Consider the following 19,131-nt stretch of genomic DNA (forward strand, 5'->3'; position numbering starts at 1 on the left):
TTGTTCTTCATACTTGAGTGATGAAAGGTAGAGGAGACGACGAGAGAGAAGACGTGAAGAAGAGCTTCGGCTAGGTGAGAAGGCAGGCATTCGAGAGTTCGTTTCTGCTTCTGCCATTGATCTATGTTGTGTTTGCTCTCATAAGTTGTAGCTATGCAAAGTTTGACTAGTTAGGTCTCTTCTTCCATTGTCATTACTTTGCTTTGCTTGCTTATCAAGATCTGTACGAAGAGAATTGATGCCCTTTGCCGTCGAGTAGGAAGAGAAAGAGAGAGAGAGGTGTGAACGGTGGTGGAGCTATGGCCGGGGCTGCTGTTGGAGGGAGGCGGATACGGTTGAGTTGAATAGAGAAGGAGACCCTTCTTCTATTTTAGTTTTTTTTACAGATATGGTTTTTGAAATTAAATATATCAAACATATGGCACAATATAAACCATATAAAAGTTTTAAAACAATAAAATGCCATATAATGTGGTCAAAGTTAAAATTGCCATATTTAAGTAAAATATTTTCAAAAACCCATGTAATTTTCACTAGATTAAATCAAATAAAAGATAAATGGGCTTAATAAAAACCCTACAGCCGAAATCCACTGTTTGGTTTTTTTTTTTTTTTCATTTTGTTCAATCGAACGTTGATTAAAATACTCGTCTTTTTCAAATTTTTCCTTAAATTAAATCTAAACTATTTAAATTCCAATTTTAATTTAATAATTATCAAATAAAATATAATTTAAATATATTCATTAATTTAAACAACAAAGTGTCATAATTAATAAATATAAATTTAAATTACAATATTTAAGAAAATAAATATTTATATAACCACATTTAATATAATATATATTTATATTTATATATTTATATATTCTTTCTGTTTAAATAAATAAAACAGCTAAATTCATAATTAACATTGCAATATCATATCACAATTATTTGATAAATTTATCAAACTAACTGGCCTATTTGCCAATCATCTTTAGAGTCTGGCATTGCGCAGCTGCTGCTTCAGAAGGGGTCTTACGTATTCCTGGTAGCCATCAGGCACAACTGATTCATTCAGAGGATCCTTCCATGCCTCATCATACAGGTTCTGATACACGTTACCGTCGTAGCGGCCAAGCACCGAGCTAAGATAGTGGTCGGTGTAATTGAATGCATCAACAAGGGCAACCGCATTGGGGCGGACCTGGTGGATGATGATCCAGGTAACTCGTAATTTTAGTATTAAAGATGAGCAAAGTGGTCAAAGTACTAAAAAAATTCAGGAGGAAATAAAGGATCATGATGAAAGTGAGATATATGGTACAAACCTTGGTATATAAAGAACGAAGTTGTTCATTTGCGAGCGAGGCTTGCTTGGGTGTAATGCAGCCAGTGGCAACAAAATCGCCGAGATGTTTGTGGATAAGGGACAGAGCATAAATGTAACAAAGACTCTGCATCTGTTCCTTCACTCCTTTTCCAGGAATGTCTTGTTGTAATTTCTCAATGAACCTGATGTAAGAGAATAAGAGATGAGACCAACAAATAAGTAATCAACACCGGCTGGTAGGGTAGGCAACTTTGCTGCAATAACCTTTTCTTTTACAGAAAACTAAAAGAATTTTTAAAGTCTAGGCTAAATTATGAAGATAAAACCCCTCCAAAGTTCCAAGGAAATTACTTTAGATTATGAGACCAGTCCCTAAAAATCACCAATATAAACTTTTGAGCAGAAAAGATAATACACTTTAATTTTTGTATATTTATCTTTTAATTCCACTAAGAGAATAATGCTTAGCACATACTTGATTGTAATGCAACTATACTTTGCAATTGCATTAGACTGAATAAAAAGAGATGGTTCACAAGGGAAAACTAACCAATACTATGATTAAGAAACTTGGAGACTATATTTTAGACATAAAGATAAGAGAAAAGCTTACTTAGAAACGACAATTAATTGACAATGAGCAACTGCTGCCTCAATTAAATCAGCTGAGAGTTCTGCAAAGCCTGGGGTAAGAGGAAACATAAGTGACACATAAATAAACAGTCTGGGGGAGAAATCATCATCGATTTTTGCACATAGCATCAAATACAAGTACGACCCATCAACCATGTTTTCGACTCAGTGAAGTGTAGATGTTCACAATATATTAGACGTGCAAAATATTAAACATCTGAAACTTAAATTGGGATAATGTCCTATCATCCCCATGAATATCACCACTTAGATATTTGATCCAGAAAAGGACAAAAGTAAACAACTGTAGTAATTTACATACCATCTTCCTGATTTGGAAACTTTCTAAGGTTCTGAGCACAGGCAACGGACATTCTGGTGGCTCTTGCTTCAAATACCTCCACCATGACACTAGGCTGTAACCAATCCTCAGCTGTAGAATCAGAAAGAATGTTACAATTTCATTAATTTAAGAATATTTAATGATGCAATCTTAAATCATATATAGGTTCTCTACTCATTATTGTCCTGCATGGTTACCATTAAATTCCAATTCTTCAGACACAGACCAAACTGAAACCAATGTCATAATTTTAAAATATGTAAATTATCTACTTTCCATGAAATTTTAGAGGGAGTGGAAAAACTAGCCTTTATGCACATTTGGTTGAGATTGCATGAGATGTTCAACACGCCCCAAATATGATGTGGTACCAACAGGCTTTTTACCAGACACCAACTGAGAAACAGTCTTCATGAGAAACCTTGCAACCTGAAGATTAAATGTATAGTGAAGGCTAAGTACTTACAGTTTTTTTAGCTCATGCCAGTAAATGGAGGAAAAAAAAGAAGAAGAAGATTTGTCACCATATACAAGTAATTACAGAATTGATTATTATAAAAATCCTGAAACTAGTGCCTTGTGGTAGTGCCTGCAACTTTGACATTTTCACAGTCCCCTAAATGAATATGGTTCTAAAGAACATGAAGAGATATTGAATGGTATGCAATCATCCCATCCAACATCAGTCAAATTTCCTTAAACTACCATTTCAGTTGGCCTAGCCTTACTGTAAGTAATGGTACTCAGGACTTGAATGGACAATATCAGATGCATTCTAGTGCCCTCTCTATCCACAAATATACGTATTTTCGTACATGGAGAGAATCCTATGTAACCATATATAAGTTAATAATGAAGTAATTATTGAGTAATGACCCAATATACAAGACATAAAAGAAACTTAAGAATTTCAAAGATTCAGCTGGCCCTCTTTCATCAATTTATCTGAATTAAAACATATTTTCTGTTGACTTAAGTTTCACTACTTTAGACTAGTTTTTTAAAATAAATGAATAGATAAATCAATAAAATCATGTTAAATATATGTATGTTGATTAAATTATCAACATATACAAACCTGTAGAAGTAGCACAACATTGTCTCCTTCGTATGTACAGGCAGGAACATAAACTGCAAATAGCTCAGGAAGCCCACTGCTAGACAGGTAACCATGGCCACCACATAATTTTCTGCATTCTTCAATACCATCCTGAAAACAAACATACAGTCAAAATAAGAAACCCTTGAGTCAGATGTTTGTTTATTTAGGGCCTGGAATGAAATACAAGAAAAACATCAAAGCTACTCATGAATCACACAATCCCAGCACATGCCAAAGGATGTCAATATTTAAATCAACTGTAAGCCTTTGATATTTGAAACAATTACTAGCTTCGCCACTTCAAAAAACATTTTAAAACATGAACGTGATAAAAACACTGATGCATAGCTTATAGAGCTAAAAAGAATATCGGGATACACAAGCATGGGTAAACAAACAAGTGCAAGATAATCTCTCAGCAAACATTTCTTTCAGACCATATACAAGAGATCTAATCAACTTTAAAGTGAACAAAAGATACACATTAGGAATTTCTGATGGGACCACTTACAGCAGTGGCAGAAGTAGTCAATGACTTCAACCCCGCAGTGCATGCATGAGCCTCAGGCAATGTAGAGAAATCTTTGGCTTGCAACCTTTGGGTCACGTCCGTATATAGCCAGCTTAACCATTCACCAACAAATCTGAAAGCATAAGCAGAGGCCAATAGAGGGAAGAGCCTATGTTGCTGTGTTTTGTAATCAATCACCTATAGGAGAGAGAGAGAGAGAGAGAGAGAGAGAGAGAGAGAGAGAGAGAACCAAAAGATTGGTAGTTAATAACGTCCTTAAACATATTGTTGAAAACACACAAGAACAAGACTTTAGAAGAACATAAAGAATACAATAATTTAACATTGTGCAAAACCAATATTATGCCAATGGTAGAGCACAAGAAAGCTTTCACTAACATTTTTTTTGTAATAGTTTTCACTTCCCCAAAAACCCAAGCCAACTCTTGCTCTCTCAATCCTTGTTTGCTGGGAAACCCATATAGCTCCCCAGACAAAGTTTACAGAGAAATATACCACTTCCTTATCTCTCTTCTTGCTCGCGCTCAAGCTATCTGACCTATATGGCCACACAATGAACCACATACATACAATATACAAAAGCTACAGTCCTATTTTTGGAATGATTACACCATATGTAACATCTCCATTACAGAAGTCCTATGTCAGTTTCTATATCTGATCCAAAATAATCTGATTTGATGTTACAGTCCTAGTTGATACAAATATGTCATCGCACCTTGAGCAAGATTATCCTAGGAGTAATATCAATCTTCAAAGGATAGCAATTACAAGGAAAGTATGCTTAGAATTGCCAAGAGGAAGAGAAAAGTCTTTACAATTGGAGCCTTAATAATTTGAGTGGAATTATTTATGCACTATCCTACAAACATTTTATACGATCCACTCAAACCATTCATACATTTTTATGACCTATGTTTCAAATTCTACAAAATCATATCTACTTGAAAACTCTTCAAGGCAATCCTAAAATTTGGCAAAATTTGCTTCTCTTTGGTGAGTTTGAGCTGACTAGACTAAAATTGAGCAATTATAATATTAAAATAATAATCAATCTCCCCGAACATCTACTGACAACTTTTTACCCAAAATAATAACTCAACATACAACAGTTTATGTGACGTCTCTCTCTCTCTTTATTAGAGTAGAAATGGCATAACAGTCTCAAACAAAATAAAACATTTAAAAACATACCTGGGTCTCAACACCATCCTTTTGTGAGCCAAATTGTCTACGAACAGCACTGTATCTTGTAGCTATACAAACTGCCCGTGACAGAGCACATGAAGCATCAAGTACAATAGCTTTCCGCACAAATACCATAGTACCATAAACTAGCTGCCGCGGAACATTGGATTGCATATATTTCCCTTCTCTTGTCACCTGTGAAACCCTGAAACATTTGAAATTGAATGAATTTTAGTCTGCTGATCCTAGTTAAGTATCCTTGACAACATATATATGGACATCTGAATTGGAATGTTAATTCTTAAAAAATCTCCAAAAGGTTCCCTTTTCTTTCACAAACCAGATGAAATTAACTCGGGATATTTTAATCCACTGCAGATACGTGTTCATAATTCATCTAAAACAAATTTAAGGGCATGTCATTGGACCAATTATTTCTATATAAAAAAAAAAGTATGGATAATCTAGTTTGTCCCAGAAAAAGGAAAAAAAAAAGAAAAAAAGAAATTGCATCCAATTTGCATAAATTGTACAACAGGACAGCCCAAAGACAATTCAAAATGTTACAAGATTTCAAATCAAGTTAGTTAGACAATATAGCACTCAGTGAGAAGCATAATAAAATGGAAAAGAAAATGATGATTAATAAGAAATGAAAGTAAACCTGACAAAGAGCATGTGACTACTTATGTATGTACTAGCTATTACAGGGTAAACAAAACTATTCACATTGTATAGACATAAATACAAAGAGGAGATCCGAGCTAGAGAAGCACAAACCTCATCAACATTTGATCCCTTGGGATGCGCACATGATCAAATCTCAATACCCCATTATCCATACTATTGTATGCTCCACTACCAAATTTCATTCCAATATCACCAACAGTTATGCCTGGAAGAGGCAAATGATCTTCCAAACTTCTAAGTTGGACAATGAAACCTACAAAATGGAAGCATTAAACAATTAATATCAAGTAAAGCATTCCTCCTGCAACAAGATTCAACTAATTAACTCAGTTCTTACCATGCACTCCATGGTCCTGACCATCAGTAATAAGACGTGCATAAACAACAGCATGTGTAGATATTTTGCCCAATCCTCCAGGCCACCACTACACATCACAATCAAGGGAGAAAGAAAATATAAAGTTTGAGTTCATCATAGTTTTTCAATTTTTGTTCTTACAAAACGAATATTATAAAGTTTATTATGAATCTTATTACTCACCTTGCTTGAAGTAAGTGTTGGACTATTGATAATGAACTCATCCGCTTGGGGATCAAAAGTGGCAGTAGTTTCAAGTCCTTGAACATTAGAACCGTGACCAAGTTCAGTCTGAGCATAACAACCAATTATTTGCATCTTATATGCCAAAGGTAACCATTTAGCCTGCTGCTCGTCAGTGCCTTGTCCTTGAATAGCAGGTACAAACATTCCCTGAATTTTATTCATATGTTACTTCATGTAAAAAGCTTTATGAGAAAATTTATTTAATGAAATAATGTTTTTAATTATTATTATATTATGAGGTATTTACAGTGATACTTGAGTAGCGGGGTAATGGCTTATTTAATTAGTACCCAGAAAGATAATAAGATGGTGTGCATGTTTACACGTTGGGATTTTTTCTAAGTGAGAATGTCGATAGCTCTATATAAAGAGCTGAGCTTGAGGCTGTACGAAACTAGGTGTGAAAAAGTTCGTAAGGCCTAGCCATCTTTCTTCAGTGTTTCTTTTATCTATCAAAGCTAAAGCCTAGGCATCAATCTTTCATCAATTCAAGCAAAAAAAAATAATATATAAAAAAACAGTCTTTTTCACATTGAATTCATGTAACTAAACAAGAATCGACTTGAACGAGAGATGCATATCACCTCCTCAAATATGAACAATTTTTATGATAGAGGAAAACCTACCCAATGAAGATCAGTATAAGCAGGCTCGTCCACGAAAAACCTCAACTTTTTTGCCTCTTCCTCTGTAACACAATTACATTTAAAAAAAAATGGTCATTACTATAACATGATAGAGCATCTTTTTCGACTAAAGGCACTTTTTTTGTTTAAAAACAACATGATTAAGACATACCAGTGAGTCGAAGCTCAATAATCCGCTTCCATGCATGAGCCGCTTTCCTCAATGTATTTTTGAACAAGTCTTTCCTAGCTAACATGGTTCTATTATCCTTCCGAAAGACCTATCGAGAATACAAAACAACAACCAATTATTAAAAAGAAAAACAAATCTGGCCTATTCCTTTCCCCCTCGAACAACAGGGTTTACCGACTACATTCCCCCGAACAAAACAAATAGTTAAAAAAAAAAAGTTTTAGACCCAAAAATATACAGGAAGGAAGAGTAACAAATATCGTATATCATCGATGAACCAATTAGAACAGGTACGAAAATTTACAGAAAATAAAAAATAATAATAATAGTAAATCAAACGAAAAATCACCGGATCAGAAGCGACGAGGCGAGCAATCCGATCGGAGACTTCGAATTCATGGCGAGAACCAGCCCAGACGATCTTTAATTCATCAACATCAAACTGAGCCTTGCTCCTCTCATGCGCCAGATGATCTACGCCCTCCATTCCCAACAATTCACAGAAACAAAACCCCCAAATACGAAACGAAATTCAGAAGCGAAATCGAAAGAAGGCTGAACCGACAATGGCTGAGTGGGAGAGAGGAAGAAGAAAGGGATGAACGAAGAAAGCTGATTTCACAGTGGTCGATATTTATAGCAGCAAAGAAGTCAAAAACAGATTTTTTTTTTTTCTGGAAAGTCAGAACAGGAAAAGATTGGATATAATATTATATATTATTATTATATTATTTATATTTTTATTATTGATTGCCATCCGTGTTCCGCTTCCCAATAACTTTGTTCTAACGCTTTTTTTTTTTTTTCTAATTATAATATCAATTTCTCACGTGGAAAATTTGTTACCATATCATATCATTTTGGTTTTTCTTTGTTTTCTCCGTTTTAAAAAAACAAATTACAAAAAAAAAAACGTTTTTTTTAATTCGGATGAGATTTGAGTTTGACTATGACTAGTTGGAATTCAAGTCTGTTTTGGTATCTTCTTCGGTTGTAATTCTTCGTTTTACGTATGATTCCACTTTTCTTTATTTTTGGACATAATTGCTTTTTTTATTAAGTATTAGATAATTGAATATCTAATCTACCCACGTAGATAATTGAATAATATATTAAAAAATTATACTATAAAAAGTAAATAGCAACATAATAATAAAAGGATTTGAAATTTTGAGTTTGTAAGGGACATAAATTCAATAATTTTGAGTTTTGACGAAAATATATAATATCAGTTACTTTTAAATTTTTTTAATAAATTCAAAACGAAATCTTTATTAAAAAAAAGGGTAAATATCATTTTGGACCCTGTGTTTTGCAAAAGTTACAGATTGGACCCTGTGTTTTGTTAAATAACAAAATGGACCCTGTAATTTCTAAAATAGTAAAAATAGGACCCTGAGCTTAATTTTTGACAACTTTTTTTTTAATACAACTAACTTGAAGACAATGCTTAATACGAACAGATACAAAAAATGTAAACAGTTTTGTCATAGAAATTTTAGATCGGATTATAATTAAACTTTTTTTTGACAAAAAATCAATTCAGGGTCCTATTTGTACTATTTTAGAAAATACAGGGTCCATTTTGTCATTTAACAAAACACAGGTCGAATTGGTAACTTTTGTAAAACAGAGGGTCCAAAATGGTATTTACCCTTAAAAAAATTATTGAGTTTATGTTGCTTACAAACTTAAAAATTTAAATACTTATGGGTTATTTAGCCTATAATAAACAATGTTGGATGTTAAAAGATTGTAATTCAATAGTTACAGCTGTTAACCGAGGTTGTTAGTTATGATTTGAGCATTGTATAAATACTGAGCTAGAGCTCATTTTATCAATAAAGAGAATCATTTTGTAAATCTGTTTCTTGAATCTTATCATGGTATCAGAGTAGCCAATTCTTTTTCTCTCCAAGATTGTTTTTCTCTTCCTCGATTATGTGCTTCTGTTCTTCATCAAATAATTTTTGATCTTGTCCATCCATATAGCGACTGTAAATTCCTTGTAGCTCCAACTCATTCGTTTCATCTCGTTGTTTTCTCACATAAGCTCTTTGTGAATCTCGGTAATAATAACTTCCTTCTCTAGCATCCTCAAGTGGTTTTTGCAATTTGAGGTCACAATCTCCATGATTACATCGCTGATCAAGTCAATCAGCCTTAAAAATTTATTTTTGATAAAGATCATGTTGCGAATCGGATTAATCCTTTATTTCATCAATGGGAGCAGCAAGATCAACTCCTATATTATTGGCTTCTTTCTTCTATGCTTAAAGGAGTTCTCACTCACGTGGTTGGCAATGACACTTCAGCTCAGGTTTGGCACACTCTTGAGGAATATTTTGCAACTTAGACTAGTGCTAAGGTTGATCAATTTACTAATCAACTACAAAACATCAAGAAAGGAACTATGTTTATCAATGAATATCTTTCACACATTAAATCTCTTATTGATCACCTTGGATCGATTTGTCACCATGTTATAGTTAAAGAACACATCACTCTGGCTGCTTCCTGGACTGATGACTGGCCCTACATACCAACACAAGTCTTTCCAGCGTGCTTTATCCTCACTCGCCCGCTTCTTGGGAAACTTCCCACTAGATCACCCATCCTGAAATTACCCCGAGCTAAGCACGCTTAACTGTAGAGTTCTTTCATGATGGGCTAGCAGAAAAGAAGATGCATCTTGTTGATATAGGTAGTACCAATCAATCCATTTAAGCCCTCTTCAACTGTGTAGTCCCATACCTACACAGTCTCAGAATCATTCCACTTGACATTCCCCAGGTAGTATGGGATTGCACAGCTTACCTGGTATTTCTCCTTACGGATCACAGGACTACTAACTGTCACAATCACCCCCCTTATAGGGTCTGACGTCCTCGTCGACCACACTTCCGACTGGGTCAAACCTCTGATACCATTTGTAACGTCCCCGTTTCAAGCCTCCATTAGTCCCTTACACCCACAGAATGATGGCTTTTATACACGAGTACGTCACTTTGACTGCTTCATGGAATGATGACTGACCCTACAAACCAACACAAGTGTTTCCAGCATGCTTTGTCCTCAATCGCACACTTCTTGGGAAAACTTCCCAGGAGGTCACCCATCATGAAATTACCCCAGGTCAAGCACACTGGAAACACTCGTGTTGGTTTGTAGGGTGAGTCGTCATTCTATGAAGCATCCAAAGTGACGTACTCGTGCATAAGAGCCATCATTCCATAGGTGTAAAGGCCCAATGGAGGCTTAAAATGAGGAAATTACAATTTAAGATCTTAATTATGCTAATATTGTTAGGAATTGTAATATCCTTCTTTGAATGATTCTAGATCTTCCTTCAATCTAAATGGCATGCCCTTTGGTAGAGGTCATACTAGCTGGAACCCTTATGTTTTTCTCCCTCAAGGTGGATCTTTCTCCAATAATTCCACTTCTTCAATTGGTCAAGGTATTATATCAAGTTCTTCTCCACCATCAACATCAAATCCTTCTAGATCTCGACCTGTTTGTCAGTTGTGCTCCAAACCAGGTCATCTTGCTACTCGATGTTACTAATGATTTATGGAATTTCTTGGTGTTGGTGTTGGTGTTGCCAACATAACATAGCCACAACAGATATTGTGCTTGATGCTTCTTGGTACCCTTATTCTGGTGTTATTAGTCATTGCACTGTTGATGAGTCTACTTTCACTCATAAAGAACCATATTTTGGTCATGAATAACTTCACATGGGTGATGGTGCAGGTCTATCTATCCACAATATTGGTAAGAAAGTCTTTCACATTCCTTTTTCTTCCGAATCCCTTACTCTTAACAATATGGTATATGTTCCTCAAATTACCAAAAATTTGATTAGTGTCTCTGAATTTTTCTTTGATAATAATGCCTATATTGAGTTCTATCCTAACCACTATTTCGTTAAGGATCGAGACTCCAAGGCTATTATAATAGAAGATCATCGTAATCGTGGTCTTAATGTCATTCAACCAACTCAGTTGCAGTCCCCCACAACTACTGGTTCACAATCTCAATACAAGTCTTTCAACCCTATTTTTGTTTGTTCTCTTAATAATGTTTAAACTGCTTCTTGTAATCATATTCAACCTTCTCCCTTTAATTTTGCCATATTGGGATGGCAAGGTGGGTTTATTTTGCGGTTCAAGATGGGGCTCTGACCCGACAGGGCAACCCCTAACCCACAATAAATGTGTTTTATTTGGGTCGCTGCCCCACTCCACCCGCCCTAGTACTTTTAATTTTGGATCAGGGCCGACACACTTTGGTTAAGATATTAATTAAAAAAAACCCATGATTTCTCTCAAAGTCTTACTCGAATCACTTTAGACCTATATCAAAATTCCTAAACGAATTGTTGAATGGCAAAAGTTTGCTTGTCTCTCTCTGTCCTTCGTCTCCATCTTGGCCACTTAAATTATTTGACCACGATATCAACTATTACAGTATATTGTCACATCACATCCTTATCTTTTGAATTCAAAATTAAAAGATAAGAAATCTAGCAGTTTAATCTTGGTTGCTGAAATTATTTTACCACGATCTCAACTGTTGTAGTGTGTTGTCACATCACATCCTTATCTTCTGAATCTAAAATTAGAAGATAAGAAATCTCGCGGTTTAATCTTGGCCGCTGAAATTATTTGACCACGATCTCAACTGTTACAGTGTATTTTCCTTCCCTATATAATCTCACACTTCTCATTCCATTTGATCAGATCTCTTCAACATATTCTAAATAGCTACATTTTCTTCAAAAAAAAAAAAAAATCATTCGTGGTTCTTCTTACTCAGTAGAGGAAGATGTGCACTTGCGTCGTGTCTATGTTAACATTTCTCAAGAACCAATTATAGGAAGAAACCAAACAGGTAATAATTTTTTAGCAAGAGATGAATCAGAGTACCACAAAGATAGAAAATTTAGTAATAAACCTCAACCAGTAAGATCTTTGCAAACTCAAATGTCTACTATTAATAGTGCAGATGCAAAATTAAGGAGATGTACCAACCAAATTGAAAATAAAAATCCAAGTGGTGCTTCAGCAAGAGACATTGTAAGTGTTTGTGATTATAATTTAGTAATTGTTATTATCTTATTCTTTTACCTTTTATTGACGCTATTATTTAATTTATATTGTAACAGTTAATTCAAGCAAAAATGTTATTAACCCAAGATAAAAAACACGACAAAAGTTTTAAATTTGATCATTTGTGACACATCATCAAAGGTATTCAAAAGTTCTCAATGATGACAACATCAATGCACCACGTAGATTCTAACACGAAGGTCCTAATTTCACTTCATCCAAATTATCATCTCACAATTTTGAGTCTCCAACATCGACATCCACCAATATGAGTTCATTTGATCCAAACATGAACAATGAGGAAATCAATACTTATCCAACAAAAGACCATGTGGTGTGAAAAAATTAAAGGAAAAACAATTAGGTAATGGTTAATTCAACAAACTAATGGAACAAAATAAAGAACTCACTCAAGTTTTTGAAAAGAGTAAGAAGAATATAAATGAACGTCATAGAAAAAAGGCTGACCAAAAAATTTTATTCACGGATTTGAATTCTATATCCGATCTAGAGGTTCGTCAGTACATTCAAAGTAAAAAAAAAGATGAATTTACATGAAAGAGCACAAATATCCGAAGTTGGAGAACAATGAGAAGGATCTCAATATGAGGGATCTCAATATCAGGGATATCTATACCAGGGATCTCAATATCAGGGATCACAATGTTAGGGATCTCAATATCAGGGATCACAATATCAGGGGTCACAATATCAAGGATCACAATATTGAGCATCTCAATATTCGAGACACGACATTGAAGATGAAGGCCAACGACCTCAAGATCAAGGTGAAAGAACTAAAAATGACTCACAAGTTTATAGTCCATATTATGACTATCTCGATAGATCAGGAAATAGTCTTCCACATTATTGAATTGTTGTATCTTATTTTATCTTTGAAGGTTCATATCTATGTTATTATTTTTTTCATTTAATGTGTTTGGTGTGTTTAATTTTAATTTTTAAATGTATGTTTAAGTTTGTAATACTTTTATTATGTAGCATTGACTATGCTTTAATTTTATAATGTTCTATTGTGTAATATAAAGCATGCGTACTCTTGGTAAATAAGAATATGATATCTAGTGCGTCTAATTTTAATTTTAATGTGTGTTTAAATTTGTATTATTTTTACTGTGTAATTTTTTTAAAAAATACATAATAAATTTTTACTTAAATCATAATATTAAAAATAAAAATAATTTATAGTATTCATATTTAAATTTACATAAAAAATATTATAATGTACTTTTACAATGCACTCCTCTAAATAAAAGATTCACGCGACAGAAAGTTTGAATTTTATTTTCGGCGTGTTAAATTTTTTTAAATTTTATAGAATGTTTTAAATAACTATAATGTACACGACCATGAAAAAAAAAGAGACTAAACAAGTCTCTCGAATGTCGAAACATGTAGGAGTATATCAGTGTGCCACTTTTAAAGAAGTGCATTATTTTCAACGTGTTAAATTTTTCTAAATTTCTTAATTTTATAAATACACTAATATAAATATATATAAATATTAATTAAATACAAAAAAAAATATATATGTCGTGACTACAGTACACGGATATATGCATGGTGCAACAAATGCAGTCTCGTTGGAGGTAAATTACTGCATATGTATATATATATACACAGTAGAATCTCTATCCAAGAATAAACTTGGGACCAAGTAAATTATATTCTAATTGGGAGGTTATAACTAAATAGAGTTACACTAGAAAAAAAAAATAAAAAACCAAAAAATATCAATGTAACAATAATAACAATAAATAATCATTAATACTATATCATAATAGAAATATTTTAGAGTAAATATAATTTCATACATGTATTATAATTTAAAATAAAATTATTAATTTTACATAAATAAATTTACAAAATACATGTATATATTTTATTAAGATATAATTATTCTTATATAGAGGTATACTTTGTTAATACAGAACTTAAAAAATATATAACTAATTACAATTTAGAGGTTATTCTTATTTATAAAGGTTATTCTTGAATAGAGTATTCTTAAATAGAGGTTCTACTATATATGAATATATGTATTATTTTTTGTTAAATGATATTTAATGGACCATATATTTTCTAAAATGGTAAAAATAGAACCCTAAGCTTAATTTTCAACAATTTTTTTTTAATATAACTAACTTGAAGACAATTCATAACTCAAACATATACAAAAAAAAAAATGTAAACAATTTTGTCATAACACATTTAGATCGGATTTTTATTAAATTTTAGTCTGACAAAAAATCAGTTCATGGTCCTATTTATGCCATTTTAGAAATACAAGGTCCATTTTATTATTTAACAAAAAACAAATTTTAATTGGTAACTTTTGCAAAACACAGAGTAAAAATGATATTTTTTTTATTCCTAAATCCCTGCCAACTTGAAAACTAGTATGCAGAACAAATTTACACAATATATTTCACATTTTTTATTTAATTATTTGTTTTCGGTTTAATTATTTAATTATTTGTTATCAATTAATGTATTTTATAATTAATTTTTTTTTACCTTTTATTTAGTTATTTAAATAACTTTATATATATAAAGTTAAAAAATAACTTTATATATAATTTTTTAATTAATAAAAAGTTTCCATTCAAAATAAAATTAATAAAATTTAATGACTCTATTTTGTAGATTTCTTGAAGTTAATTTTTTTTATCACAATTATAAAAGAAGGTGCTAAATATAGTATTCTTTTTTAAAAAAAAAAAAATTGATTCAAATGTATCACAAATTTTACATATTCCAATGGCTGACATCATGGATGGTGAGCATTCCTATCAAAGGAGTTAAATTTTTCATCAAATAAGTAATTAAATTTGAGTTATTATAGCTCATTCTTTAAAATATAAAGAAAAAATAATTGAGTTCAAAAAAAAAATAATAAAAATAACATTCTATTAAATAAGCTAAACTTATGCTATTATACGCATCGTTTAACATTAAAAAAACTATAATTTTGTTATTATTAGCTTTATTTTATGAATGTTTTAATTGAGGGTCAAAAATAAAATAAAAATACACCGACCCATGAGATGAAATGCACTGAGTAGTGTTAGTGTAGTGTAGGTGGGTCATGAAGATAGTGGACTCATCAATCATCATTTATTCATTATCAGATCGTATTTATTACTTCCAAAATCCAATAGCATATTTATTTATGTGAACCAACGACAACCTAACAATATATTGTAATTTTACTTATATAAGTAGAACTTGTAACTTTGTCGCTCATAATGTAGTTAAATGGGTGTTTGCTCATCAAGTGTTTAAGTCTATCCCGATTTCGGTTTTACCTAATAATATATTGTGTAACGACCACGAGGTATAACTATTTGAATTTATAATATAAACGCTTTTTCTAAAAAAAAAAAATATGAACCAACAACAAGGTTGCTGTCAAATCAATTTTGGGGTTTAATGCTAATACATTATAAATATTCTTACTCTTTTGTTTGTTAACCGACAAATTTAAGAAGGTACCTAACCTCAACCTCAGCTTTAACTAAGGAAATGTAAAGTGAAAATAATAGAACATGTAAAAATGTAAAGGTATATTTACTAATTATAAAAGTTAATGTTTGGATAAATATGTAATTACAAAATTATTGGAGAAATATATTTTATATTTATTATTTATTTTGAAAAAATATATGTAATTGTAAAATATATATTACTCATTTCCTAGTAGTTTTCGTAATTATTAGTTCAAATATAAAATAATTAATTTTGAATTAGTAATGTCCTTATTTTAAATTAATATTAATATTTAAATTTTGATAATTTTAAATTTGCTAAAAAACATTTTAAAACTTATATTTGTAATTTTATAAGCTATTTCAAAATAAAAATAAATAAATAAATCTTAGAAGTTAAAAAAGAAATATATCTATACATACAAATATTTATATATGTTGAAGTAGGACCGGTCCTATGAATATATGTGTCCAAGATGAATTAAATATGGAGCCCCAAAAAATATTGTAAAAAAATATTATGGGATTCAAACCCTTAACATTCTATAATATGTCATACACCTCAACCAACTAAGTTATGAATATTTATTATTTATAGTACACTTAATTTTACTTTAATAAAAGCCTAATGAAATTTATTATTTTTATTTTGGGCCCCCGAATCCGCCTATGCCTACGGCTGGCCTTGTGTAGAAGTATATATTAGAATTAATCCGTGGTAGGATTTTCCTCTCTTTATAACCTAGCCGTCAGAGAACCTTGATTGCATCTGGTCAATCTGGCCGACTCTTCTATGGACTTGGGTAGGGCTTTGGTCGGGAGTAATTGTTATGGCATGGGGATCTCAGTCAGACTCGGTATCCTATGTGAGTTTCTATTGAAGTACCTTTCCTTTTCCTTTTTTGTTTGATCTCTTTTGGGACGGTCATGGGTGTTGTTTAATGAATCCCACTTGACTGGTTTGGTGGTTAGTGGCAGAGGCGCGACATGTCATTGCTTATTCTGAGATGGTGTGTGGTGATTTTCGTTTCAAATGTCAATGGGGTGGCCTCCGGTCACTACAACTCGAAGAAATAGTGGTGGGTTGCAGGCAGGAGTTTGGGTTAGAGGTTATTGGAGAATATTGTCTCACATGGATTAAATGTAAAAAATATTGAGTCATATATAAGAACATGGGCTACTCTAGGGGTGAGCAAAAAATTCAAGAAACCGACCAAACTGAATACACCGACCGTCCGAACACCAAAAAAACCGACACCGAAAAAACCGCCTTCGGTTAAAACCGCCTTAACATGGTCAGTTTTAGTGTCAATGGCAAACCGATCGACTAAACCGAGAACCGACCGAACATATATATTATATATAATATATTATTTTTGTACATATTTAATATGCAATTTTATTAAACTAGTTTTACTCATATTTTTTTTATTTAAAGTCTCAATTATTAATTACTTTATTTTATTATAATTTGATGCATTTACGTATTATATACACACATTTATAAAATAATACAAATTTTTTAATATAACTCATTACCATATTAGTAGCACAAATAATTTGAACAAATTTAAAAAAAATTATTTTACATTATTTATTTAAGTAAGAAAGATTTATTCTTAAATTATATGATATTTGATACAATACTCTAATTTTTTTTTAGTTTTCAAATAATTATAAAAAATTTAAAAACGAAGTTCGGTTTGGTCAGTTGAAACCGACCAAACCGTAGATTAAAAAGGTCAGTTATTTTAGATTTGTATAATGGTCAGTCGGTTTTCGGATTATAACCATGAAAATCGAATTTTAGATTTTTTTTTGTGTAAAAACTGACCAAACCGACCGTTGCTCACCCCTTAGGCTACTCCACTCATCACCAATTTGTTTTGAGATGAAATCGCATGATTATTGTCGTGGTATCATAGCCATATCTCCAACGGGCTTTCGATCCATGCCTAACCAGATGGTTAGCCAATCCTACGAGATTTAAATGGTGCAAAGACGCTTGAGATCTAAAAAAAAATAAAGCGAGCAAATAACACACCTTGTGATAAGGTGATTCAAGATTGGTGAGAAAAAATATCCACTATTTTGAGAAGAGATATTGGAGAATATTGTCTCACTTGGATTAAATATAAAAATACTGAGTCATGTATTAGAACATGTGCTACTCCACTCATCACTAATTAATTAGTTTCGAGATAGAACCGCATAATTATTGTCACGTGTGGTATTCAACATTTTATGGATTGCTGCGGGATGGGTTGTCGAGAGACGATCACTTTGGTACAGAATTATGTGGTTGACCTCATAAGGAAAATAGTGGTTTAATGGTGGTGGTTCTTTGATACTTGTCTTTGATTTATTTTGCCTTTGTTTTAATAATGGTATTTTTCACCACCTAACTAGATTAGCATGGATTGTTATTATTCTGAAAATTAGAGAGGAATTTGTTTTCTTTTGGATAGTCGGGTTTTTGTCGATTATTTTCTGGGATGTCCTTATTTCTTTCTCTCATAGTTTTTCAGATCTGACTATTGACGTTGTGTTTTGTGGTACTTCATGTTCTTTTTGGTTGAATGCCAAATCATAGTTGCCATTTGTTTATTTTTCTTATTTATGATCTAAATAATATAATTGTTATATCCTAATTTTTATTGGAAGTCATTGGAAGATATCCATTGGTAGGTGAATTTCATCAAATATTCATTTAGTTTGAAGACTTAATATTCTTCACATAATGTTTTATGTTTGATTGATGGTGACTTATTGGATCCTTAGTTGAGATTGATGTTAAAATTTTCTTCTAGATTATTGTAAACGGCTTGGTATGTCTATTATTGTTGATTTTGTTCTATGAGCCATATCTTCATGTAATGGACTTTCTTTGATTTTTCATAAAAATTCCCATTTTCTCTCCCCACCCCCCAAAAACAAGAATTAATATATCTTTTCTTTATAAATCATTATAATTAAGAATAAATTATAGCATAACACCAAATATTTTCACTTCACTAGCAATTAACTCACAAAATTCAAATTTTATCGATAAAACCCCTCGAAACCCACATTCAGTTAGCATTTAGTCAGTTCCATCTATTTTTGACATTTAACTATCATCTTGGTTGTCTATATATACATAGAGTATTGTCTACGTGAACACAATGAACATATGACACAATATTATTAGCTCACGTAAATAAATATTTAAAAATAAAATTAAAGATTAAAAATAAATTAATTTAAAACAAAATTATAAATTATTTTAAAATATAAAAACATT

At 31.9% G+C, this 19,131-nt stretch overlaps 1 protein-coding gene across 1 annotated transcript; it reads right to left on the reverse strand.

Annotated features, from left to right (window-relative positions):
• Nucleotides 1-799: 799 nt before the first annotated feature.
• On the reverse strand, nucleotides 800-8,007 carry LOC115715988 (peroxisomal acyl-coenzyme A oxidase 1). Its single transcript, XM_030644674.2, has 14 exons — nucleotides 7,575-8,007; nucleotides 7,205-7,313; nucleotides 7,033-7,094; nucleotides 6,344-6,553; nucleotides 6,140-6,227; nucleotides 5,893-6,055; nucleotides 5,119-5,317; nucleotides 3,904-4,101; nucleotides 3,369-3,500; nucleotides 2,599-2,719; nucleotides 2,270-2,380; nucleotides 1,928-1,997; nucleotides 1,313-1,496; nucleotides 800-1,188 (listed from the first exon to the last, which is right to left on the reverse strand). Exons 1-14 carry the CDS (start codon nucleotides 7,710-7,712, stop codon nucleotides 979-981), a joined length of 1,995 nt encoding a protein of 664 aa, XP_030500534.1. The 5' UTR covers nucleotides 7,713-8,007; the 3' UTR covers nucleotides 800-978.
• Between the last annotated feature and the right edge of the window lie 11,124 nt (nucleotides 8,008-19,131).

Source organism: Cannabis sativa, chromosome 5 (genome assembly GCF_029168945.1).
Source record: "Cannabis sativa cultivar Pink pepper isolate KNU-18-1 chromosome 5, ASM2916894v1, whole genome shotgun sequence".
NCBI lineage: Eukaryota > Viridiplantae > Streptophyta > Magnoliopsida > Rosales > Cannabaceae > Cannabis > Cannabis sativa.

Excerpts from the sequence above, each read along its gene's own strand:
- LOC115715988 (XM_030644674.2), bottom strand. The coding sequence starts at position 7,712 with ATGGAGGGCGTAGATCATCTGGCGCATGAGAGGAGCAAGGCTCAGTTT. Across the intron at positions 3,501-3,903 it reads TGACTACTTCTGCCACTGCT|GATGGTATTGAAGAATGCAG; the intron begins GTAAGTGGTCCC and ends GTTTGTTTTCAG. Across the intron at positions 1,189-1,312 it reads TTCGTTCTTTATATACCAAG|GTCCGCCCCAATGCGGTTGC; the intron begins GTTTGTACCATA and ends ATCATCCACCAG.